Below are 26,386 nucleotides of genomic sequence, written 5' to 3'. Positions count from 1 at the left end.
TTTCTTCGAACAATGGTGAAACTTCAATGGGAAAAGTGCCAGATTGTGGGCAGGGAGTTCCATGGCCAAGGTGCTAACACAGAGAAGGCCCTGATAGATTAAAGTAGGTTGGAGAGAGGGTGGACAACAGGCCGGAGGAGGAAACAAGCCTTGGCTGCCATATATTCTGCTGCTGTAAGAGTGTTAGGGACATACGACTATTCTGTGGGGTTGTAGATTCCCAATTAAAGGTTAGTTATTATATATTGTAGATTCCCAATTAAAGGTTAGCTATTATATATATATGTATATTATATACATTTTAGGCACATCCATTTGACACACAACTGCCAATGTGCGCATTGTTTTGGCCCTGGGAGGGGATGGAACGTACATAAGTGCGACTGTTGACACGTGCAATGACCTAGAACACAACACCCACAAAAACAGAGTTGTCAGCTGGCAACTCTTAATTTGCGCACATTTGACGCACGCACGACTGCACACGCAGTGCTTAGCACAGAAAGAGGGTGGGGCGGACGTCTGCGACCGTAATCCCTGCGTAAATGGGAGGGGGGGCTGCCTGTAATTATAACCTGCATTGTGTCTTTTGGTGTTCCTCTGCTGAAGCTACCAAACTTCCCACTCATTTCCTTTCTAGAATCCCAGAGAGTGGACTAAAAAGGTAATCAAGAACATTGCGTGCTCTGGCAAGTTTTCCAGTGACAGGACAATTACCGAGTACGCCAGAGAAATCTGGGGGGTGGAGCCCTCTGCCGTGAAGATTCCTCCGCCCAACATCCCGAGGGAGTAAGTCCGCTGCAAGAGGTGCATGCAAACGCCCTGCTGCTCTGGCACTTCCTGCTTCCCAATGAATATTCCACAGATGAATTCAAAACGTGCATTTTACCACCCGCTGGGCTTCTCATATATTTATAAAAGGCATGGTGGTTACTTGAAAACGGAGGCAAACTGGTGCTCTGCAGCCAATAAGCGTTGACCTTGTTGGCAGTGATAAGATTCTGAGCCTAAAGCAGGGCGCTTGAGTGAGGAAGGTGAGATGAGGCCATTCTCTCCTTTAAAACCCCTATTTAACCAATGCAACCTGCATGCGTGTTCTGTATTATTGAGACGGTACCCGACTGCCCAGGCCCTTTTCCTCCCATGCCAGGCCAGCCTGTTTAGTCAGGAGATGCTTATGTCTGTTTGGGGGGTGGAAACTGCAAAGACAAGAGTTGGGTGCTGTCAAATGACTTACTTTGAACAAACATGTGCTGCCCTCTGTCGGGAGGTTAGGCTGGAACTCTTCAATGACCCCCCAAAATAGATGCACTTTTCAGATATCATGTTCTGAAGAAATTTCCATCCTTCCTGTTATTAGACGCCCAAACGGTTGTTATCAACCTGCTCCAGTTTTAAACTGTCAATTTGCATGTGCTGAGCTCGTGTTTTTTTTAATCGAGAAGATCTCTCTCTATATATATCTATATGGAAACTTCTGGCAACAGGACACCCAAAGAACACCTGGGGTTTAACAAGGATGCTATTTAAGCAGTGCTGAAAGGACTATTGCTGTCATCTAGAGTGCAGACCAGCACAAATGAACATGGAGCTACTAGAGAAAACCTGTAGTCCCCTAGATACTTGGCAGTCTTCAAAAAATCCCCACCAAAAAAGCCAAGATGCTGTTTTGAGCCTTCAGGTACACCACCATCTGTGGTTTGTAGGCTCCTTTTGGCTTAGTGGGTCATCAGTAGTGCAGCTTTGATGCAGAAGTTGCATTTCCTACAGGGGGGTGGGGAACCTGTGGCCCTCCAGATGTTGGACTGTCAACTCCCATCATCCCCAACCATTGGCCAGGCTGACTGGGGGCTGATAGGAGATGGAGTCCAGCAACATCTAGAGGCCACCATATAGTCCATCCCTGTATTACACTCCAGTGTAGAAGACCACACCTGGCAATACATGCAGCTAGCTTGTTGGAGTCACAGCTCCACTTCCAGCCCAGTGGCCTTCATTCATCAGTTATTGTTTCAGGGTCTCACATTCCTCCCTTATTAAAAGAAAACGACACCTATCGTTTGATTCCTTTTGAGTTTTAATTTCAGATCATACCATTAGTTTTCCTGGCACCTGAGCCAGCCCTTTGCAGCCTGGGCTGCTAAATAAGTGGTTGCTCATTTCTAAGGGCTGGAAAAGCGGCTTGGTCCCAGCTGGGCATGGACTGCCAACTCAACATGCACTTTAATGCAGAATACCAGGACCGGAAATGAATGTATGTTATTATATAAAATTCCAGAACCAGAGGGTTCATTAAAAGTGCTAGTTCCTTTCCCCCCCCCCAGAAATCACCAGTAAATAATTGTATCTAGTTAGTATTAATTTGAAGAAATGCTGAAACACATGTCGTATGAAATGACCACCCACATATATTTTCCACTTCTTATATGGGTCTTAGTGGCCCTACCAAAAAACTTGATTGGCGTTATTAAAGTTGACCATCTCTTTTGACGTGGTGATGCTTAAGCCAATGCAACTAGAATTCTCTGGGTATTGAATACCCCATGAAAATAAATAAATCAAAATGACACTAAATATGTTTTCAAAGCAAATTAAGTCATGTTACAAAAATTGATTGCTGAAAAAATCCATAAAACTAAAATTTGTGAAATGAATATCTGAAAAGTAGTCATTTTCATTTCATGACAATCCACTGTATTTTCATCTTTAAAAAGTTTGTGTAGTTTTGCCGCAGCTTGTGCAAAGGATCTATATTTCTGTATTTCTGCTGTAAAATACAACACTTTCTGTTGTGTGGACCACCAATTTGATTCAGTAAGCACCTGTGATAGACATTTAAATCTTGCATGTTTATGCAGCATCCAAGTGTATTGTTAGATAAATCCGTCACTACTGCATCTCTGCAGTTAGATGCTCCCAAAACACAGTTATGGTTGTTTTAGAAAAATGCATAAATGTTTCTTTCTGAATCTAGCAGTAGGCATCAATTAATAACCTAAAAGGGAAAGGGTAGGGGTTGGAATATGATATTTTGACCAATGAATAATTCCCCCTTTCAGCACTGCTTGGCAGGTGCTGGTAGTGCAGCCCAGGAAGCTTGCATTTGCTTACCAAGATGGTGCCTTTCAGATTTTGTGGACTACAACTCCCATCATCCCTAGCCATTAGCCATGCTGGCTGGGGATGATGGGAGTTGACGGAAGGGTGCTTTTTGTTTTGTTCCTACTTATATCCTTTGAACCTTTGACCTACCTATGCCCTTGGTAACTATGGGCTATGGGTGTGGTACCAGAAATAGTCACTATATTTAACAAAGATGTTAATGTTTATTGAGTACACAAACCTATGTGGTTACTTTAATATGCTATTGCCTCTTTTAATTGGCATACACTGTCTAACTTGTTGCTGTCACTTAAATACAAATTGCTTATTTTGCACTACTATTAGTAAACCAAGAAAATGTTGAGGAAGCAGTTACCATATTTTTCACTCCATAAGACGCACCTAGTTTTTAGAGGAAAACAAGGAAAAAAATATTCTGAACGAAACAGTAGATGTATGATTTTTGTGGTTCATGCGGTGGCCACAGACATGTGATTTGACAGTGAGTTTGGGGTAGCCCAATGCAAAAATCCTGAGGATCCATGTGGATCCGTGCTTTGTAACCACGTTTTTGCGCCACTGCCGCCCCACGAAACAGTGGATGCGTGATTTTTGGTCAGACTATAGTCATGGACATGTTATGTGATCTGATGGTGAATTTGGGGTGACCCAATGCAAAAATCCTGAGGATCCATGTGCTTTTAGCACCCCCTTCCCAGGCAGCCTCCTTTATCGCTAGTGTCCCTTATCTCCCTCCTGGTTGCTTGCCGATCAGCTGCTCAGGGGCTTTTTTTAAACACCCCCTTCCCTCTTTCTAAAAAAAAGCATGGTCTGCTTTTTGCCCCTGGGCAATTCAGCTCCAGGGACCATGCATTTGCTCCATAAGGCACACAGACATTTCCCCTTACTTTTTAGGAGGAAAAAAGTGTGTCTTATGGAGCAAAAAATACGGTACTTATACTGTTAAAACCCTTTTGCCAGACTGCCCTTATATTTTACGCCACCCCTATTGAGACTTACCAATGCTGTTAACTGAGGACTTTTGTTGAAGCCCCTGTCTCAACCCTCGCTGACCTCCCAGAGATCTGTTTCTGCGATATTGTCCTGGAATCTTCCTTTGGTTCTCTTACCAGACATTCCAAACGTCCTCTCACTTCATCTCCCTCACTTGCCCAAGCCAAGAGATTCAGCTACCTAAGCAAAACCTTGGCCACCAAGCCACTCTGCCTTCCTTTCAGGTCTCCTTGCTTTTTCCTTGATCATCTGCTGCTGTTGTCTTCTTCTGGCTGTCCAACACAGACACCAAGCCCCAGCCAACACGGATTGACTCAGACTGACTAGCACCCAGCCTTATATGCCCCACCCTGTCTAGCCCCCAACCAATCACATGGTCTAACTAAATGTTCTAAACCTGCAACCACCAATCAGAATAGACATACTCTCTAGCTTTCTTTTGCATACTCAGAGTTCCATCTAAAACTGCTCCTCAGATGTCAGTTAAAGTCCTCCAGTGATAGTTAAACCAACTCTCACCTGACTTAACAGAAGATGTCCCCCCATATTACATTACAAAACAAATTACATTAACAAAACAAATAGACATCATAAGAGAAGTTCAAATAAGCAGGATATATTCAAGGGGTCCTGTGAAGGCACCATGTGGGCTAGTCCTGTTAAAGAAACACTTCTTTAATATGAGAGGGTCAGTCGCAAAGTGCAATAATTATTGAAATTATTCCCATTCTATTAAAGCAGAAAAGTTAATAGTTAAGGTGCTCTCATGCTTGAGTGGACTACAAACTTTAAATGCAGTGTATACTACATAGAATGAACCCAAGGGTATGAATATAAAGTCAAAGAACCAACTAGGTGACACTGTGGACTAAAAACAGCATTTGAGTAGGTAGAGAACTGTAAATTAGCAAAAGATTGAAGATAGGGAAGAAAAGGTGGGGTGGAGAATGGCAAAGATGAGAATCCTGATTAACCATGCTCTTTTTATAGCCTTCTGACAGAACCATCACAGGCCCCTTTTATAGTTTTCTGCCACCTCTACACCCCTGCAGATGTTGTTGAACTGCAATTCCATCAGCCCCGGCACCAGGGCAAATAAACAAGAACTGTAGTCTATAATATTGGAGGACACCATAATGATTGCCACATATCTGGAATGGTGCTACCACATCCTCATCGAACCCTCCAGGTGTACAACAGACTAATCGTGTGAGGTGACAAAGACCTTGCCTAAGGCCACCAGACACAGCTGCCTCTAATTCAAACCCAGCTCTTTCAACTCCAAATGCAGTATTTGGACAAAAAATAGGTTTAAAATAACTGAGGGTTCCCTGCTTCGGCTAGGGCCTGCTGAAAGGCCATCCATCGAAAGAGTCCCTACCTTCCTTGCCTTGCAAGTTTGCTCTGTAGGTTCCCATAAAAAGTGTGAATGTTGACCCTTCTTAATCATTCCAAGAAATAAGGATGGTTTAACTAAAACAGCAGGAAGCCAGCAAGTTTATAAGCAAACAATAGGAAATGCTTGACTGTGAAGAGGACATTTCCAAGAGGAGTGGAGAAGTTTGCAGCAACCCAGTGTACACCATCTCTTCATCAATTGATGAAGGTTCATGCATGTAAACATGCTTTTTAGGGCATTTGAGACAAGGGCTAGAATCTGCTATCTCCATTTACGCTGAGTAGGCTTGTGGAAATCAACTCTGTATTCCAACCTCCTCGTTAGGAAGCAACCATTCTGCTTGCCTTTCTTTGCATATGCAAATCTGTCCCTCAATTGAAGTGAGTGGAAGAGCCCCTACCAATACATAAGCACACTGGGTGTGAGGTTGGTGGGCTGGAGTTGATACATCATGTGCTTTTCGTTCATTTTATCAAAAGCAGAACAAACAATTGAAGGATTTCCTGGAAAGACGGTTTTGGAATTTGAACATTAATGCTGTTAATTTCACCCTTGATAGAACGGTTTATAGTTTGATTACAGGTCAGTATTTGTGTGCCTTGTCCTCATGTGTCCATCTAAAACTCCAAATAGAGGGTTGTGTCTAACGTTGGCGTAGACAACTGAAATTAATGGACATTACTAATTCCAGTCTATTATTTTCAATGTGTTTAACTCAGCTGGATACAACCCAAGGGAATGACATTGTGCTCTCTTGAGTGTTTCTCATTATGTCTATTTAAATATACTTTTAAGCAATCAGGAACATCTCTAATGATAATAGCACTGTCCGACATTGAGTCTCAAGAATAAAACGTCACATGCAGACATTCCCACTTGGCAATGCAACTTTGTTTATATGGCCTAAAAACCCAACCTAGTAATTAACTTTTACAGCAAAGATGGCATTTCTTCAGACAAGAGTGGGCTAGAGTAGCAGAACTGGATCATTAATGAAAATCTCTGACTTAACCAAAATGGTCCATTGCTTGCAAAATAAATGTTGTTTGTCACTCTCATAGCACTTTCAAAACTTTTGAGATTTTGAGTTTGTGTATGTGTGTGTTTGATATACTACTGTCAATCTCTTGTGCTCTCAAAATTATTAAAAGTCACACAGCCATCCATTGTAGTGACTCTTTATTTCCCTATGCATTGTACAGAACTATTGCATTACATGGACACAGTGCTGATGTGAATGGACATTGGGTGGGATTCAGCAGGGCTTTATTATTCTTTTAAGGAGTGCCAGCATAATCTCCTGTAGTTCTGCTAGTTTGGTTTCCATATAACGAGCACCTGTACATCAAAATATTCTTAACAGGGTGGCTTATCCTAATGAGAAGAATGGAGAAAAGGATTTGAGGGGAAAGGGCATCCAGTGAAGTCTATTGGAAGATTAGGACGTATATCGGGTTGCCATTATGTCCTCTTTTTCCAGGACACATCCTTATTTTCATGGGTATGTAAAATGAGTCTCATCATAGTGATCCATAGTTAAAAGTACAAGTCGGCAAATGTGTCCTCTTTTTTGTTCTTCAAAATATGGCAACCCTATATAGAAGGAAGTCCTTCTTCACACACTGCATAGTTAAATTGTGGACTTGGCTGCCTTGAAAAGAAACTAACAACAATTTAATGAGGGTCATTCAATAGCAACCACTCATGATGGCTATATACTACATCCAGTATCAGGCTTCCGAATTCCAGCTGATGGGGAACACGAGCAGGAATGGGTTGTTTCATTCATGTCCTGCTTGAAGGAAATGAGCAATAGAGATGGCTTGACCCTGTTGCATTATCTCCTCCCACCTCTCAAACTCCTCTGTATGTTTAAGTATAATCTGCCAAGTAACATTTAATATATCTGACCAAGTAGGCTCGTGTCCAGAAAATCTTGGGCCACAATAAATGTTAGCCCTTAGTAGTGTCATCAGGCTCAGAAACAGAGCCCAAGATGTGGGTGTCACCACTAACTTTTCCTGGAGTGTACACTTCGGTAGGAATTCAACAGAGTATTAAATCCTCAATTACATAGCTCTGCCACCAGGGGACGGATCATTACTGAACACAGAAGTATTCCATTTTGCTTGCAGCTCTTTGTAGACAGATATCAGTCAACGGGAGGTCACAAGACTTGCAACAGAACAAACAAATATGGACAGACTAGCTACATACGAACGAATTGCATGTCGACGCAAATTAAGAATGGATAAATATGAAGAAATCTGGAAGGAATACTTGAGCGATAAAGTGGTGGGAAGTAAGGGGAGGAGAGGTGGGGAAATATTGTTTAAAAGGCGTAGTTATAGGTATATCAGTACTCAAATCTGAATTGTTAAATTGTGTTATTAGTGTTATTGTAGTTTTTGTTGTATGCTTTTTGTGGTATTGAAAAAATTGATTAAAAATTTTTAAAAAAACAACTAACAAATACTGAAGAACTCGGGAACTTCAAACAACTTTTACCTAAATTACAACTTTCTTTCATCCAGAAGCCTCCTTTCACATACTTCAAGAAAACTAGGTTTCTGGTAAATGTTAGCTGTGTCAGTATAGCCAAACGATATACCCTTGTCTCAAGCAACCGTTGTGAAAGGGAGAGGCCTAGGGCCTTCTCCAAACTGCAGTTCCCAAGGTTCCTTGGAGGCAGCCATGAAAAAGTAAGTTAGGAACATAAGAAGCTGCCTTATATTGAATCAGACTCTTCGTTTGTTTAGCTCAGATTTCAAGCAGAGGATATTTCCAGCCCCACCTCCCCAAAGCTATGCTGTGGTGTAAGATGCTCCTTGGGCAGTATGTTTAAAGCTGCAACACAAGTGGACAAATGTGGGTGCCAATAAAGATTATGATTGTAGGACACTTCACAATGTAAAGTGCTACAGAAATTATAACGAACAGCTAAACACATGGACCGCAATCCACAATTTCAAAGGACAAGAGAGGAAGTCACTCAGCAAATGAAGAATAGAAAAACTCGCAACCCTACATTCATATTGAAAATTGGTTGCCAAACATCACAGTATATATACCAACTCTACGAAACAGAAATCCAAAGTCCATTGTAAGTACGGAACACATGAGTTTGTCAGACTTGGGGCAGTGATGAATCACATGCTGCTGGCAACTTAGTACATTTCTGCTGCTCAGGGGAGCTTTGAAAGAAATAAGTTCTATCTCTGTTCCGCCATTAGCCCCAGACAAATCACAATGGGCAGGATCCAATATTTCCTTGAGTAGTCAGAAGGTATTTCTGCTTGCCTCTTTGCCCCAGATCCCCATCCATACCCAGCTGCACCCTCCCCCCCAAATCCCGCCCCCACATCCACAGCATTTGAGAGGGTTCCTTAATCCGTAACCCCAAGGGCTGAAGCAGAAAGTCCAGTTATATAAGCAAAATTCCATGCACAATTATTTAGAACCCATCCAATATGCCACCATTTTAAATTCTACGTGTCTTTTTGATAGTATTTTCCTGGGCAGATCCAGAAGCCCATAATTTTTATTTTGTTTTTTTTAAAAAAGGCTAATACTACAAAAATTCTTAAGTAATTTGTTTTATTAAAACTACACACTTTTTAGATAAACATTTCCATTTCAATGTGTATCACTGGCCTAATAATTGGAACATATGTCTTGGGATAAACAGCACTGATACATGCGCTGGAATCTAATTTTTGTTGCATGGGAGGAGGTGACATTTCCACATTGGTTTGTACTTTTACCGACACTAAGGTGGGCGATAGCAGCAGCGGCGTTACATGGAACATTCTGTTTGCTTCGACAAGAAAGGCAAAGTTAAGTGTTTCTGTCCTTGTTAGTGTAGTAAACCAAAGCACATGGAATGTAGGAGGGAAGAGATGGGATTGTATATGTGGCACAATTTGCTCAGAGGTTATGGTGAATCAAAATCTTGGTAGATCTCACTACAGCAGAAAGTCTCACTGCAAAGAACAAGCTACCGTCTGCTTTGGAAGTATGATAATCTCTAAAATACAACTCTTTGATGCATGCAAAACCAGAGTATTCCATATACAGACAATATTAGCAAACACTGCTCTCTAATACACTTCAGGCTGAATAATTCACTTCTGAACACTAATATCTAAGACTACTATGCCAGATGCTTGTATGTTTGTGGAATGAAACAGTTCAGGGCCAATGACACAAAACCTGGAGCTACTGTAAATCAGTCTGTTAGGACCCAACAGCTAAACTGCCCCTGGCCCTCTGATTCCTACTCACAATGTCTCAAATTGTCTGCCATGCCATGCCTGCATGAATGGTGGACTGAGAATCCTGAAGAAGAGCATGCTGAACTCACGTCTGGTTTAAGCAGAAGCCCTGACACGAGTGAGATGGGGAAGGAATGGCAGTTTTCAGTTAAGAGCCATGGTGAACTGCAAGCCATCAGGACTCTTAAGGTCTAGTATTGCACTACGTAGCATCTCCTTTAAACACCTCCAAAAGGTTGCTAAAGTGGTCTTTACTGTCTTCTTCTCAATATGGATGGATTAATGCATTTTTAAAAAAAATCTGTAAATTCAACAACATAATGGCTAAATGTGTCAATTTTTTACGCATCAAAAATGGACTCCAGCAGCCATAATGAGACCGAATCATCATGAGGTATATAAGGCCAAGGCCAATAAGGGAAAGGAATATGAATTTTAGATTCAGCATTTGTTACTATTAATTTACTATCGTGCTGCCTGCTAAAATTTCGATTCAGGCCAGGATTGTTTTGCTACAGCTAAAAAATGAAAAATAAGTATTTGTTCCTGGCATGTGCCAACTAAAGGAAACATTCAAGGCTGGTCAGGAAGTTTTCATACATCTCTAGCTTTTAATTAAAATATATATACCAAACTAAATATTTTATGCAAAAAAAGAATTTTGTTTTCACTTTCAATGCCTTTGCTTGGTCTGAAAAAAATTAGGAATTTCAAATATAATTGCTAATATTTTGCTGTTAAGGGAAGTCAGAGCAAATGTTTTATTGCCAATGAAAACCAACATAATTTACCAGATGAGAACTTCAGGTTAAAGTATTTTGATGTAATTTCTCTCACAGAAAACTTTTGACCAGCTTTAATGTACCTGAGTATTATTATTTTTTAAGGAAATGGAAGGGCTGTAGGGGTATGAAGGATCATGATTATGAAAAATGATACCAATTTTCTCATCCCCAAAGTGCTTATATGTCTCTAGAGGAGACTGGAAGACATCTTCATCACAGCAGGAAAAAAAAATCTCCACCCATTCTTGACAAAGTATAAAGACACCTTCTATTTACTGAAGGAGTCTTTCAAACAACTTTTGAGGGTGCAATTTGTATTCAATACATCTCAAATCACCCATTGAACCTGTACATCAAAATAAAATGGTTTGGAGTCAAGAAAGAATCTCAAAGTCAGAGGAAGAAAGAATCTTAAAGAGGATGTGTCTGTATATGAGGTATAATAAAGATATTTATATATTATCTATATGTGGGAGACAACTAAGAAACTCCAAAGCAAGGCAACAGAGAAAGAGAAGCTTAATCACTATTAAATAGTTGCCTCATTTTAAAGGAGAAACATCCTTCATTGCATTCTGAAATGTTTTCTTGAAAGCATCCTGATCTCTTGAAAGTTCTCAAATGAATTTCAGAACCAAAAACCATATTCAGCAACTCTGCAGCAGACAAGGGTAGGGGAAACTCCTCACTGAACTAAATTCTATTAAAAGAGCAACCTGCAACTCAGGTAAACTAGATGCAGCACTGAAATATTATAGCAGTTACATTTTTAAAGACAATTGCAGTTCATTTGCGTTTCCGAGTGCAAGGGTTTTTTGTGTTCTAAAAAGCTGTTGCGGCCGAACAGACACTTGTAGGAATGTTCATAATTTCTGAAAGGTTTTTGCCAAGTCCTTCTTGTGCTTGAACTTAGTTGTTGTGATTTGTTTGGTTCTCTTGTTCTTTAGAAGGGGCTTGTGGGGAGAGAAAGAGAGAGAAGCCAGCTACATTCTTTTCTTCGTATCTCTATCGCCCCAGAGGCTGGGTTTCCAAGTGTATGCATTAAGACTGAAGCAGGAATCTGTGACTTATTCAGTGTCTGGGTTTAAAAGAATGGCAGACCTTTTCTTGTAGATGACAACTTAAGTCAACCATGCAGTTAGTCCTCAGTGACGATGCTCATGTCCCAATTTTCCCAGGAATTCCCTAAGAGGGAAAAATACACACACATACGTATCAGCAGTGTCAGTTGTTTTGGTACTTCAACTTCATCCATTCTCTTCCCACCTGCCCTTCTGAGGCCAGTAGATTTCAGAACTCCGGTCAACTTAAGTTTTCCCACTTAGATACTCTTAAATGCCCTACATTGCAGAGCAATCACTCTCTTTCAAAGATGGGATCATGATATTTAAAAAACAAGCAAAACAGATGAAGGGACACAAACATACACATAGTCTTACCAAGCTGTCAAACTTGAAATTATGTTTGTAGCTGTTTTTGTTTTTATTTACATTAGTTTTCTATATCTTAACTGTTTTACAAAAAACTTTAAATAAAAATCTTAACACAAAAAAGCCCTTGAGGTTCTGGGGTACAGCCTTTTTTTGCTTATTCACATGTCAACCCCCCCTTATACATTTAAAGCCAGGTTGTGTTGCTTTTGACAGGGGTGATGAGAGAAGATGTATGAATATAATGTCAAAAGGATGCATAGGGAGTGAAATTTGCCCTGCCTTAGGAACGCAGCACCCTGAGTTTCAGACTTGGCTCTTTCCCAGCCCTACTTCTAAGATACTAAGGATTGTTTTTATGATATGTTTGTAAGTCACCCTGATGTACATGCAGCAGGCTATTCATCAATTAACTGCAACAATGGACCTTTTCATACAAAGCATGTGCTCTACTACCAAGCATCTTTCCTTTCCCCTCTCCTAGACCTGCTCAGATACTGGATGTGAACCAGGGTGAGAAAGAAGCGCCCGAAGTGAAGTGACAGATCAAAAGGAGGCAAGACAAGAGAGCGGGGGGGGGGAGGATTGGCCACTCTCACCCACACACCCATTTTTATGCAAAACCCAAACCTGCCATCCTTCCTTGCTTTAAATGCATTGTAAAAAGAGGAGACATGCAAAAATGCATGACTGCACCAATCATCTCTCGTTTGGCCCTCAGTCTCACCCAAGTCACTTGGCGAATGTTGCCAATTTAATCAGCAGTTACTAGAAATGATGTGCTGTCGTGCTTGGGTCCTACAATAAACCTCTGGGGTAAAGTGGAAACCAAGGGAAACTATTCCAGAATAAGCACACACACGCGCGCACACACCCCACCCCCTTTATGTTGTACAGCTCAATTGCATCTGCCTGTGCAAACAGCAGAACACACATTATGAGCGACCCTTTTAATTACCGCAATATTCGAGGTAGTTCTGGGCTCTTGTAGATGTATTTATGCCTGTAGCCTAGGTCTGTGTGAAATGGAACAAACTGTACTTTGTAATCACGGAAGCTCCGAGATGGGGCAGCAATGTTGTATAGCTGTAAAAGACATTTCAAAACAAATGCAAGTTAATGAAATGGATAGCCCCTCAATACAGAGCAGTGACGACGTCTATTTCTGTAACTATATTTGATGTAGCTAATTAAGCACCAGTTACTGCACGGCAATTTCTGTGCCCAAGAAACAATCATACTTACTTCATGTCAGCTGGTTATATCACTCTTTGACCATTCTGTTCTACTTGAAATTGGGTAGTTACAAGAATGTTGAAGGGACAAAGTCTCAAAGTACTTTTCAAATGTGACTTTATGGATTGAAGGAGAGATCAGAACCCACAGGTTTGTGATATGTGGATCTGTGATATGTGAAGCTGCACATCTGTCACTCAGAAATTTTTTTTAAAAGAGCTTTGAGTTTTAAGCAGCAATGGAAACTCTTCCAATGTTGTATAACAATGAACATGCACAAAGTTCAGTTGTTCATGACTTGTGTACACAAATATATGCAACATGGGCCTCTTGAACAGGTGTTTTCCAAGGGAGGAAACCCATGTTATCTTTTCTAAACAAAGATTTGCCTGTGGAGCCTGATCTTTTTCTGACACATGCTGTGGAGAGTCAAACTGATTCTCAAGTGAAAGTCCACTTGAAGGATAGGTATTTATGTCAGACGCTTATGTACCACTTAATCATTTGTATGTGTGAACAGTATACATAAAAACAAACTTTAAAACTGCTTTATCATAAAACTGAACGCTGCTGGAACAAGGAACTTTTATTGATGTGTTCAGCAAGGAGGGGGTCTGTTTAATCCCACCTGGGAAGGAGTTCTACAGGCTTGGTCCCATTACATTAAATACATGGCTTCTAGTAGTTGCAAGTCATGCATTTGAGACATGGGGGACTACCAACAGAGACTCTCACAAAGCCTCTGTGACTGGGACAGGGTATATGAGATCTGGCAGTCCTTAAGTTGTCCTGGACCAAAGCTGCTAAGGACCTTTGTAAAATTAATAGAAGAACCTTGGAACCGTGTCTGGGCAGCTTTTAAGTACCAGAGTTAGTCCTGGTGATAGTTTGTCCCCATCAAGAGTCCAGCTGCAGCAATTTGTACCAGCAAAACCTAGTTCCCAACTCATCCTATTTATGTTTTGCATCACACTGTTCCTGAAGGGATAATGTCCTTGTCTGTCAGATAAAGAGGCGATTTCCATGAAGTCTGAGCCCTCAGAGAGCTGGCTTAAGAGCTTCTCACCCTAGACATGGGATAGCTGCCACCCCCTCAAGACTGAAGCACAAACTGGGCAGCAGAAATTACTCAAGATTAATTAGTGCAGAGTACAAAAGTTGCAGTCATGCATATGCAGCATTATTTTTGGCACCTCCCTTTGGCCGCCGCCTCTTAGGAGCCAACTATTCCCAGCAACTTTAGGAGCCATCTGTGCGGAGCCCTGTGAGCACCATACACAGAAACAAAATTTGCTTCAGGGCAGCTAATTTGCTTAGTAACATAAAATTATTATATATATTCTATAAAACAAAGAATACAGAACAAAATTCATTCATACTACAATGCCTAACTACATAACATTAATATATATGGTTTCTGAAAAAAAGGCTTACATAACAAAATCAATTCAAAATACCATCCGGTTTACTTTCCCCCCCTCCCTCCCCACTCCAGCCCTCCCCCCACCCCGGTCAGGCCTTCCTTCTTCCTATCTTTATCCATGTACACAGTCTGTTCATTCGAGCTTGGATGTCAGGGTTGGCTTCCCCTCTTTGTATCCAATTCCTGTAAAATGCCCATTTATTTGTGATTCTTTGGCATTTATTTTCCCACCTATCCTCTGCCACTATCTGTGTGAATATTTCTGATTGTACGTATTCAAAAACATAATCATTCCATTTTTCCATATTCCATTTGGCCTTTTCTTTCCATCCCAAAGCAATAACTGCCATTCCAGGTAGAATCATAATCTTGTACAACTCTTGCTTATTACTCTTTACTTTGTTATTTCCCAGTATTCCCGAAAATAACAAATCCCTATTAACTTCTATGTTTATTTGAAATAATCCAGAAATTACCTTTATAATCTTTTGCCAATATTATAATCTTTTGCCAATACAGGGCAGCTAAATGATGGACTGTTCTGGATTGTGGCAAAGGAAAGCACAGGAAAGGAAATAAAAAGGAGGTTCATACAAAGCCAGATTCTGCCCACAGTTCTGTTCTGGTTAGCCCAGGCCCTGGCCCAGGGCTGAATTACACATTCCATGCAAATGTGTATAGAACAGAACCATAAAGGCTGCTACTCCTTGAAGGGAAAAGCAGTTTTGCCAGTAGCTTGCCGAAAGGGAGCTGCAGTGTAAAAGCAGCGGGCAAGGAAAAAGTTAGGCACTCTGAAAATGGCTTCCACCCAAAGCTGTTTTTATCTAAACCAGTCACAGGGTTTAGTGTTAGTTTGGTCCATGGAACCTGGAATTAAACATGGCCCTCTCTACTGTACACCGAAGAGCTCTCCAGGTTTTTTGTAAGAGTTTTTATTGTTTTCTAGAAACAAAACAGAGAATCTGTTACAAACCATATGGACAATCGAAAGTATATTTTTTGTCATATAAACATGTATTGATAGAAACACATGTTTCATTATCAGGCAAACAAACTTCATTGAAGTTGTGAGAAACAGGAGATTTGAGTCCTTCTGTTTGGGAGTTAATAAAATAGATAAACTGAAACCAAGCCATCTCAAACATGTCATTTGTAGTTTCTCCTCTAGCCACTCTGAACTTTGAGGCTGCTCTCCCAGTTCTAATTCATTCAGGATATTTATGAGCAGAGATGGGGGGGGGGGCTTAAGGTAAGGAAAAACACCTTTTTTCCAAGATGAAATGGTACTACAGGATCATCTTCAGCATGAAGAATTAGCAGAGAGCAAGAAATATGCTTCACACTGTAAAAAAACAACACAACATTAATATGAATTTTTAGAAGTCCACCAACTCAGAATATCTACAGCTTAAGTCTGTGTAACACAGAACAATAAGTTTTATTTAAAATTATAAAAAAATTTCTGGTTAAAAATGAAGTAGGACTTATAGATCCCAACTTTCTAAGTCAACAAGTTCTATAAACAAAAATTTCTGTAATGAAGGCAGCAAAACAGCTGGACTGTAGAAGCTATCCAGTGAGCTTGAGATTGTCACATGCCTACTAGGCAGAAGTTATGGGTGTACTTGGTGAAATTAGCTCCTGGCACTAAGTTGCACAATTTGATCCCTTGAAATCAAGGTAGCTGACCTAGAGAAGCTGGCTGAAGTGGACTAAGCCTTCACGGATGAGACAGCAGCTTCTGATTCTCAGGATTTAGAAACCTATCAGGAAAAGCGTGTCAGAAAGACAAAAACAAAGAACATTCAGGAGATTTACTCACTTCTCATCATTTGCAAACTTAATTCCACTCGATGTGATGGGATCAAGGAAGAACCAATCGAATCCCGGAAAATATCTATAAATCTGAATAAATAAAGTTTATGTGAGTGATAAGAGTATTGAAGTTTCTTTAGAAGATTTTGGCTACTTCTGAACAATTAAAAAAATACCAAACCCTAAATTGACTATAGTCACACATGAATCTAAAGAACAGGTAGAACAACGCAGACTGTGGAAGCATTTTTTTAAAATGAAATGTTGAGTTGCAACCATCAGAAGGTGATGGTTTTAAAATCTTTAATTAAGTTACTTTTTTAAAAGGTGCAATCTGTTCTATTACTTAAGTTTTCTGCAAATGGTTTAGATTGAAAAGTTGGTCATAATATCAACAGCTTGCACACAGTAGCTCAGTTCTTATCGGGGAGGAGAAGGTGGGGCCAAATTCATTGAAAAGACATATTCACACCCTGCTCTTTGCGCTTGCACAGCTCATTCATTTAACAGAAAAAAGGGAATATCAGTTCTCCATTGGATGCTAATTCAGGAGTTGCTTCAATGAAGCAGTGGGAAGCAAATGGGAAAGTGGACTTCAATTCTTCCTTTCAAGAGAAGGACTGATGCCACCTCATTCCCTGGTGATCATTTCCTATTGAGGAGTATTTTGACAAGGACAGAAGAGCTCCATCAAGCTAAACAGCCAATATTTTTTTTAAAAAATGGGTCAGAGTAATTGGGGAGGATGAAGGTTTCTTCTCCAATCCTAGCTTTTCAATCTAGTTCTAATATTTGACACACTATGCTAGAAGGACTCTCCTTTTCACTCCTCCCTCGTTAGTGGAAAACACTCACATATTAGAAAGGAAGACTTCAGCAAGCAGCTTACACTTTCCTCAACCAACCAACAAGTGAAGCACCAACAATTACTCCTTACAGGGATATTAGTGCAAATGGCACCAGGCGTTCCCAGGATGTATGGCTCTTCATAGGCTCAGCAAGGCCCTCTTTAGAAGATATATATACCTGGAGGGTGTAGCTTACATCCATTTACATTTCAGAGTAACCTAAAAACAATGATGGTTTATAGGACCCAGTTGAAGGCATACAAGATGCATTTAGAGCTCCTTGACATATTATCCCAGCTTTGCGAGTCAGTATGAAAAACTGAGAAGTGCAATACCCCATCTTCTAAGTGCTGATGCATATTACCTTTAATTTCTATACTATCTCTTAATAACATCGGAGTCCAAGCTTCAATTTTACTGTACTATTAGGAATGCATTTGCAGAGTGTGCTTCTGACATGGAATTTTTTTGTACCTCTGTGGATTGGCAAAGCTCTTGCAGAAGAAAAAACATTTCCAGAACATGGAAAAGACAATACTCAATTTTCAAAGGCTAGCTAGCTCATGAGCCAACAGACTTCAGGTACGATTAGAATTCTCAAGTGAACAAATACATATGCATTTTTACCAGATGCCAGATAACACATGAAAAGATGAGAAATCCAGCATATAAATCTGTACTTGCCACTGAAAAAGGATGGCTTTTTGCTTCTTCACGTATGTTCGTAAAAGGTGACTCTAATATCAGGGCATCAGGGGGAGTTTCTGAAAAACAAATAACAGAACTTCAGTGCTGTCCATTTAAGACACTAATGAGGGTCACTGGTGATTAGTATTGCTAGGCTAGGGTATGGGAGACTAGGGTTCAAATTCTGATGCTTACTATGTGACCTTAGGCTAGTCACTAGTCTCACAGGGTGGTTGTTAGAATAAAATGGAGAGGGGGAGACCTCTTTACACCAACTTGAGCTCCTTGGAGGAAAGGTGGAATATAAATGTAATAAATAAATCTCTGTGCTATGCCCACTGCAAGATATGGAAGCTGCAAAGCAAATGTTTGGAATAATGCACTTAAATGAAAGGGTGTTTGAATGATACAGCAGAATATGAATCCAGAGCCTGAATGAAACATGAGCTGCAATTCAAGAACATCTTCACCTGATCAGAAACGAAACAATATTCTCAATTTCCTCACCCCTCTGCCTGAAAGGGCAAGAACTGATTACATTTTTAAAAGGTCAGCAGACAGGTGACACTCAATTGAAATCAAAGGCTTTGAGACTAACAGAAAGTTGTGAAGCAGAGCATTTCTACTAATATGTGCCCTAAGCTTTGATGGCAACTGGAATCTCTGCAACACAGAATGGCACGGACTAAAATTAAACATGTAAATGTATATATGGCTTAAGCTCTCAGTCCTACTTTTGCTGAAAAGTGACAGGCAGGTGCGCCAAGTCCATATAAATCTTATAGCCTTTAAAAATGATAATAAAATTCGCCTGCATCTATTTTAAAACTCCCATAAAGATTTTTAAAGCTCAAAAAATCATTACTGCTAAACACAATCACAGTAACCCTTTTAATCTATTTTGAAAGACAGCAGGAAGTTGGGATGATATGAAATGGTTTTTGTTAACATCACCAAAATATAGCTCTCTTACCTCGCTCACAAAGACGCCTTACAAGATTGGTTGCAACTCTACAAAAATAAAATCAACCATTAAAGATACCAATTACAGAAAATTGTATCATCTTCCTTACAACCCAATCACACCCATGTTTACTGAAAAGTAAGTCCTACTTTGTCCAGCAGGGTTTACCCCCATCTATGCATAAGATTGTAATCTCACTACCAAGTGCTGCTCAGCCTTTTGGAATGCCTACAGGAAAAAACACAAAACCCAGAGCAAGACTATACACCACAACTAAGAGGTGCATCTTTAGTTCTGTGATATCATCAAGATTTCTTCACTGTGAGACACTATGGGTATCCAGTTTGCAGAGTTCACTGGCTGGCTGGCAGTCGTAATAATGCAGATTTGAAACGGGAATAAATTGGCGCTGTAGACATGTCCCAATAAAAGGAACAAATAAAGAAGAGAGTTTAAGTTGACACATCTCCATTATAATTTCACTAGAGATGAATATGCTGCTCCAATAAGTTCCTTATATCCTAGGTTCCTTCTATCTTATTTTCAATTCATATTCTCTTGAATTCCATTATCTATGCAATATAGTCCATACTATGATTCACTATTTGTTCAAAGAGTAAACAGAAAAATCAAACCACAACAATTAATTTTAATTCACTGCTAATCCAACAGAAAGTACTTCAGACTACGATTACTGTATTTAGCATCAAATTGTTGTCTCAAATCCAATGTGTTGGAACAACACAGCCTCTTATATTAAATGATTCTTTGTGCAATCTGGCCTTACCCAGTGCCCAAGGAGTGTCCCCATATATACACTGGATTGTCTCCACTTCTTGCTTTTATCCAGTCAAAAACATGAAGAGCATCATAGGTCATTCCACTCTCTGAGGGAGTGCCTATTGAGTCTCCCCAGCCTGCAAAGAGAAAAGCTACTTTATTCCAGGAATCATGTTTCAAGCCGATCAAAATAAAGTGTTCTGGTTTCATGTCTGAATTAAGGCCAAATAAACTGAGTGACCCAGGGCACTGCAACTTAAAATGTCAGTTCTTAATTGTCTTTTAACACCCTGGACCTAGCTGAGATACCCACTAAAGAAAAATTGAACTGGCAGAATACCAAAACTAAAGTCCTAGAATCTTTTTACTCAGTCTGGTTCTATTATAGTCTGAAATATTCTGAGGCAAACCCTCCAAGAGTTCAACTGTGGGGGTTGAATAATACTGTAAAATGAATGGTACCAATTCAGACTGTACGTGGGAAATGCCATTTGTGAATAGATGAACTCTCTTCAAACAGAACACTAGATCATCAGAAAGGAAGACTCTGACCCAGCCCTTTGTCTGTTGTCCTGCTTTGCAGTGAGTTTTAACAATGCAAATGTTCAAAAATATGAGCCCCTCCCCCCCCAATATTCTGAAGAAGTACAGTCCATTCTACTTTCTTACTCTATCAGACTTGACATTGCTTTCCACCTAACACTGCTTAAATGCGCATGGAACTAGTTTGAAAAAAGTGGTATTTTTAAACTTTGCCCTTCTTATCCAAGTCTATCGGCTAGGGAAGGGAGGGAAAACAGAAGAACACCTGCCTGCTGAGAAAGAGTTCAGTCACACCCAGCACTGAATGGCTGCAGGGCAGAGCAGTGAGCTTTGTGCAGATTCTCTTCTATCTGCAACAGCTGTCACATTATGTTCTCTAACAAAACCTTGTTCCATGTTCCCTCAATAAAAGCCATTAGAACTATTACGACACAGGGCCTTTCAGAGTCATGGGATCATCTCTGTGGAACATCGTTCTCAGCAAGAGTCTAATCTAATCAAGCAGGTCTTTAGGAAATTATTATTATTGGTTGTTTTAGGAAGTGATGAGGTTTTATCTTTAAAGAGACTGAGTGCCACACGTTCTGTACAAGTAGTGTTTTAGGACTTTTTTTGCATTTTTAAAGTTTTAGTTGTGGCTTTATTGCTTAAAAAGGCAGGGTGAAAATAAACAGAAAGCCATCTTAAGAGGTGAACCCTCCAAGAGTTCAACTAAGATTAAGCCAAAATATGGCTTGGGGCAAAGATACAGGCTTCCCAATCATGGCTGCTTTCCTCCTCAGTCATTCTGCTGCTGTGCTGAACTAAGTCATGGTTTGGCATTGAATGTCATCTGAACCTGGGCTTGTGGTTCCACTGTCTTCCAACAAATGACAAGCTATAATCAAAGTCTGTGCCATGGTTTACAGCTCACTGTTTGTCTGGAGAGAGCTAAAATATAAGCCATGGTTCACACAACATGCTACACCAAACCTTGGCTCAGCACAACACAGCAGAAGAACAAGCAGGGGAAGTTGTGTGTGGCAGTTCCAAAGTGCAGGCACTGTCCCACCAAGATATCAATCTCTTACAAATGCAAGAAGGCTGTTCTGCAGCACCTGTAACAGTGCCAGCTCTACAGATCAAAACTATCAAGTTGACATATATGAGGTAGGCCAATCTCGTATGTAAACTGGTCCCAAGTTGTTAAGGGCTTTAAATACTAATAGTAACACCCTGAACATGGCCCAGCTGCAAATCGGCAACCAGTGTAGATCTCTGAGCACAGATGTTATTTGCTTACAAGCAAGCATGCTTCAGCATTCTGCACTAGCGGCAGCTGCTTGATCAAGTGCAAGGGAAGCCCCACATACAGAGCAGACTGCAGGAATCATTTGGTGAGTGAAGTAAGCAAGGATACAGCCCCTAGAAAAGTAATAGCATGTCATCTGGATTTTCAAAGAGTTTATGAAATAGACTTTTATTCATCAGTCAATAGGATAACAGTTACAATTTGTTAGCATGAGTAACAGATGCCAGCTCAGGACAAAAGAGTAAGAATCTCACCTCGATAATCAAACGTGACCACATGGTAACCAAGAGAACTCAAAACCTAGAACAGAAGGCAAACAGTCACAATTAAGATTATGAAGTATTTTAAAAGGACAATAAATTGATACATACTTTCCTGTTAACATAATTCTTCCCCCAGTACTATATATTTCCATGCAAAAAAATATTTTTTTTACAAGGGTAGAGAACACGCAAACAAAACCATTCCAGAACAGGTTTTACCACTTGAGATTCTGTAAAGCACATAAGCAGCCTGAGGTAGTGTCTAAAGATGCATAGCTAGGAGTTGATTACTATTATAGCGCTAGCACTTTATGACTGTTCCTCACAAAAACTATAGAAGATAAAGAGAAACTCCTCTGGAAGCAAGCTTAGATAGCTAAGCTATTAACAGAATTGCATATAGTAGTACTCAGGTCATTTGACTAATATTACTGCTTTTCTCACCTTGTAAAGTTCCACACGGTGATCCCCTCCTCTATTAAAAGAATTTGGAAAATTACACATTAGTTTTAAAGCCCCAAGACATATAGTTCTGGTACATTATTTCCCTGATCTTTCAATACAACTAGGAGGACTTTTTTCTTTTAAAGACTAGCTAGTTGAGCATGGTTCAGTCAAATTAGCACATTGAAGCTGAATGGAATAGTTAAACGCATGCAAAAACTGCAATCCTATACCCAGTTAACTAAGAATAAGCCCCACTGAATTAAATAGAACATCTCAGTAGAAATGTATAAGATTGTGCTGTAAGGAACTGCAGGTCAAAGGTGAGCTTGCCTTGCCCTGCCCAGTGACATGGCTGGCCCTCACCCAAAATAAACCAAAATAAACAACAGGTTATCCTCCTTCTCACTCCTTCATTTATCTCTCTCTTACCTAGTCCCTGCATTTCCATGTAAGTAAAGGATCACAGGGTGGCTGGAACCCAAAGCATCCTCATACCACAGTTGGTCCTTGCCTTGAGCATCTTTCCATACAGCTGTGGGAACCGTATGCCTGGAAGGAAATGGGAAATCAGGGAAAAACTGTGACCCTCCCAGGGTGCAAGTCTGGGCAGTATGTACTGAGGTCCTAGGCTGCCCAGAGTTAAAACACAGCTTAAACTTTAACTGTGGTTTTACGTGACATGTTGACCAAGCCAAAACATCTATATACAGGTCAAGTTGAACTAGACATTACACAAAGTGGGGGAATGAACTAGACATTGGGCTGCAGCAACCCCAGTTTCTTTGTAATGTGTTTTCCTGCCCTCAGTTTCTATGAGAGGTCAGGAAGAATGTGCCTGTTCTTCTAGGACAAGCCTTCCATGGTCAAGTGACCATATATGAACATACATGGTCAGCTCACTGGTCCATCTAGCCCAGTATTTGTTTGCTCAGCCTAGCAGCCACTCTCAGACTGAAGTCCTTCCCAACTGCACCAACCTGAGATCCAATTTAAACTGGAGATGCTGGGGATGGATCCAAGATTATGCATGTGGGAGGCATGTGCTCTACTACCGAATTTTGACTTCCTATACAGTGGTACCTCGGGTTACAGACGCCTCAGGTTACAGACTCTGCTAACCCGGAAGTAGTACCTCGGGTTAAGAACTTTGCTTCAGGATGAGAACAGAAATTGTGCGGCGGTGGTGTGGCGGCAGCAGGAGGCCCCATTAGCTAAAGTGGTACCTCAGGTTAAGAACAGTTTCAGGTTAAGAACAGACCTCTAGAACGAATTAAGTTCTTAACCCAAGGTACCACTGTATAAGGAACAACCATCCTACCAGTTTCAACTATAGAAATATTATTGATCATTTATTAGACTTATTAGTCACTTGAATATTTAAAAACAGGTGACTATCTTTTCAGACAAACACCTACATTCATATACACATACACAGTAACAACCCTCTCCTCAAGAACAGCACGCTAGCAGCAAAACAAAGTAGTTTTGGGCTGCTCACAAAAGTTTTAGTGTTGGCAGTTAATAGCTTTTCACTATAATGTGGGGCACATTAGTATCTGAAGTCTATAGTTGTATCACTCAGTGAGCAGTTATGGAAGTTCTCACAGAAGGAAAATAAAGAAACCAGACACAGCCAGAAAAACTCTGGCAGAGAATTTAAAACTGCTTGCTGCAAGAGATCTTACAACATGGTGATTTACCATAAATCAAATGCACCCACTCATATTAATCATGCACCTCTGAAAAAAAACCAATGACACCAAAAGTCACTTGAGGCTTAAGTTTTTCTCCATGAACTAGGACAAGACTTCTTCATTTCAGTTAAAAGATAAATCACCACTGAGTTTTGATTAACAATATTTCGGTTGACAAACATTTTTTGCCATCTAGTTTTGTAAATTTTCATTTGTTTTGATTCTTATAGCTCAACACAAAATCAATGAACTAAGTTGCTCTAGGTCTAGGAGCCAACACAGGCACTATTACAAAAAAATTTAACAGAGGCAAGCTGCTCCAAGGCAATCACCTTTTCACCTTTTTAATTTGTGCCTTGGAGCAATCCCACATCATGTTGATTCACTTTCTTAGGTCTTCTCTAAAGCATGACCTTCAACATTACAGAACTAAACTTTCAGCTTTGTATCACCAGTCTTCATTGCATATTGGTCTAATTGCTCAATTTAGTTTAGCTGCAGCCCAGAGAACAGTGTATCTTTCAAAAGAAACACTGCATTCCCAGCAGCAAATTATATACTCCCACACAGAGAAAAAGCAACAATTGCAGGAGTTTGCATGGTGTTACTGAAAGCTCTCTCAACAAAGGGATCAAAAGCACAGCCTCTTTACTCAGGCTAAAAAGGACTCCAGTGGATAATGGGAGTGGCAAAGCTTTCCTTACCAGACTCCAATTGTCACATCTTCTTCTGGTTGTAGGTAGTAGTTACAGGTGTGGTTCAGACCTTGGTCCTGAGGCTTTTTCAAGTCAATGAAGTAGGGTACTCTCACTGAGAAAGAAAATAAATATCAGTTTTACATTCCGTTTACCTACTGCTTGAGACCAAACACCCTTCACCAAAAAATAATTTTAATACAGAACCTCATAATGGTTATTGCACTAAAATTAAAATGCATTGGCAATGGCATTTTCAAATTTCATGAAAGAAGTGTACTTATTAATTGCAATGGTTTATTGTCAAAACAGATACCAAAGTGGCTGCCCTATCTCCAAGAATCAGAACAGATAATTTAAAAATATTATTTCAAAAATCCTGGAGACCTAAATTTGAAGGGCAGTATGGAGGACAGTTTGAAAGACAGTGCCACTAAGTGACAGTTTTCCCATGCTGTATATAAAACATTTGAGAAAATTGACAGTGAACTTTCTACTATCAGGCAGGCACAGATTTCAGAATATGATCATACCAAGCACAACATGGAAGATGTCACTAAAGAGAGCAGGCAGGGAACAATTGCTTTTTCACTAACTGGTACTAGAACATTCACTGCAGATGCTAACAAACAAACAAAATTTCCAGGCAGCGTCAAGCTTTTCCTCTATCAGCACTTCATGAGCAAGTAATGAAACACAGGCAGATGGTAACAAACATAGATCTTGGTATTCTTTTCTTTCTTTCTCTTTCTTTCTATCATTATATAAAATCTGACACTGGATTTTACTGCTGGGAACAGCAATCGAGAGAAAGTTGCATGTGACTATGCAAAATGATTGCAGATCCTAATTTTTTATTCTCATATGCATATGATAGGAGAGTTATCGTGCACACAAGTTGGAAATGCTAAAGCCTAGATGGTGTCTTTTGTATAAAAAACTAGGAACTTGTATATTAAAATGTCCACATGGTTTTAAGACACACAGAGAGAGGGTGGGAGAGAGAGAAAAGCAGGATTCTTACCAAAATTTAGGAAGACAAGCTTTGCCTGAATAGCGGGACAAAGTTTTACTAGAAATGGAATGGCTATGTACACTCCCAACAACCAGATTACTACCTTCCGCAATCGAAACCACATTCCATGTCTCCTGTAAAAGAGGAGGGGAAAATATAATTTCACACTACATTCAAGACACTTGTGAAGCAAGATCTACTCTGCCAGGAATATAGTGGGTACTATCATAGAACTGTAGAGTTGCCGCTGAAAGTTCAGGCTACTTCCATGATCAAATACATAGCTATAGTCATCTGTTTTAAAACATGTATTGTTAACATTAATAGCTTCCCGTTTTTCTAAGCACAGCATAGACAGTTCCAGAGTTGAGGATACTTCTATTATTTATACAGTGCCATCACTTTAAGTGGCCCCTTGAAAAGAGTTGCACAGAGAGTTCTTGACCAGGAAGCTTAAAAATTACGCTGACAGGAGGATGCAGAAGGCAAGAGTAATAAGAGATGAAGCGAGGCGTCTCTTTAAAATGTAGGGGGGAAGCGAGAGACATTTCCTGATCTGTCAGTGTCATGATTTGCCCTGGTACTGTTACACACAAAGATGCATTGGGGGGAAACAGATATATCTGAGCTGCTTGCCAACTGTCTACAAATGGAGCTTACTCATAAGTGTCAGTCTAATTA

General features: G+C 40.2%; 2 protein-coding genes and 1 long non-coding RNA gene across 4 annotated transcripts in view; 2 read left to right on the top strand and 1 right to left on the bottom strand.

The window, feature by feature from the left end:
- PYGB (glycogen phosphorylase B) overlaps window positions 1-2,537 on the top strand; it is a 42,866-nt gene extending 40,329 nt beyond the window's left edge. The window contains exon 20 of the mRNA XM_053383546.1: window positions 641-2,537. Coding sequence (XP_053239521.1) covers window positions 641-793 — 153 coding nt within the window. The 3' untranslated portion in view covers window positions 794-2,537. The remainder of the gene's footprint in view (window positions 1-640) is intronic.
- A 134-nt stretch (window positions 2,538-2,671) lies between these two features.
- Window positions 2,672-6,679, top strand: LOC128411320 (uncharacterized). Its single transcript, XR_008329756.1, has 2 exons — window positions 2,672-3,009; window positions 3,060-6,679. It is a non-coding gene; the product is annotated as an uncharacterized LOC128411320 (long non-coding RNA).
- A 2,416-nt stretch (window positions 6,680-9,095) lies between these two features.
- ABHD12 (abhydrolase domain containing 12, lysophospholipase) overlaps window positions 9,096-26,386 on the bottom strand; it is a 31,329-nt gene continuing 14,038 nt past the window's right edge. For both annotated transcript variants that reach the window (XM_053383544.1, XM_053383545.1), the window contains exons 2-13: window positions 25,715-25,839; window positions 24,700-24,805; window positions 22,731-22,850; window positions 22,299-22,329; window positions 21,846-21,891; window positions 19,765-19,894; window positions 18,987-19,024; window positions 18,011-18,090; window positions 16,486-16,568; window positions 15,927-16,005; window positions 12,963-13,090; window positions 9,096-11,759 (exon numbers count right to left, since the gene is read on the bottom strand). In XM_053383544.1, coding sequence (XP_053239519.1) covers window positions 11,720-11,759; window positions 12,963-13,090; window positions 15,927-16,005; window positions 16,486-16,568; window positions 18,011-18,090; window positions 18,987-19,024; window positions 19,765-19,894; window positions 21,846-21,891; window positions 22,299-22,329; window positions 22,731-22,850; window positions 24,700-24,805; window positions 25,715-25,839 — 1,006 coding nt within the window. In that variant the 3' untranslated portion in view covers window positions 9,096-11,719. The remainder of the gene's footprint in view (window positions 11,760-12,962; window positions 13,091-15,926; window positions 16,006-16,485; window positions 16,569-18,010; window positions 18,091-18,986; window positions 19,025-19,764; window positions 19,895-21,845; window positions 21,892-22,298; window positions 22,330-22,730; window positions 22,851-24,699; window positions 24,806-25,714; window positions 25,840-26,386) is intronic.

Source organism: Podarcis raffonei, chromosome 3, assembly GCF_027172205.1.
Source record: "Podarcis raffonei isolate rPodRaf1 chromosome 3, rPodRaf1.pri, whole genome shotgun sequence".
In the NCBI taxonomy this organism is placed as follows: Eukaryota; Metazoa; Chordata; class Lepidosauria; order Squamata; family Lacertidae; genus Podarcis; species Podarcis raffonei.
The sequence above is the reverse complement of the archived record's forward strand: the minus strand, read 5'-3'. Positions and strand labels throughout refer to the sequence as shown.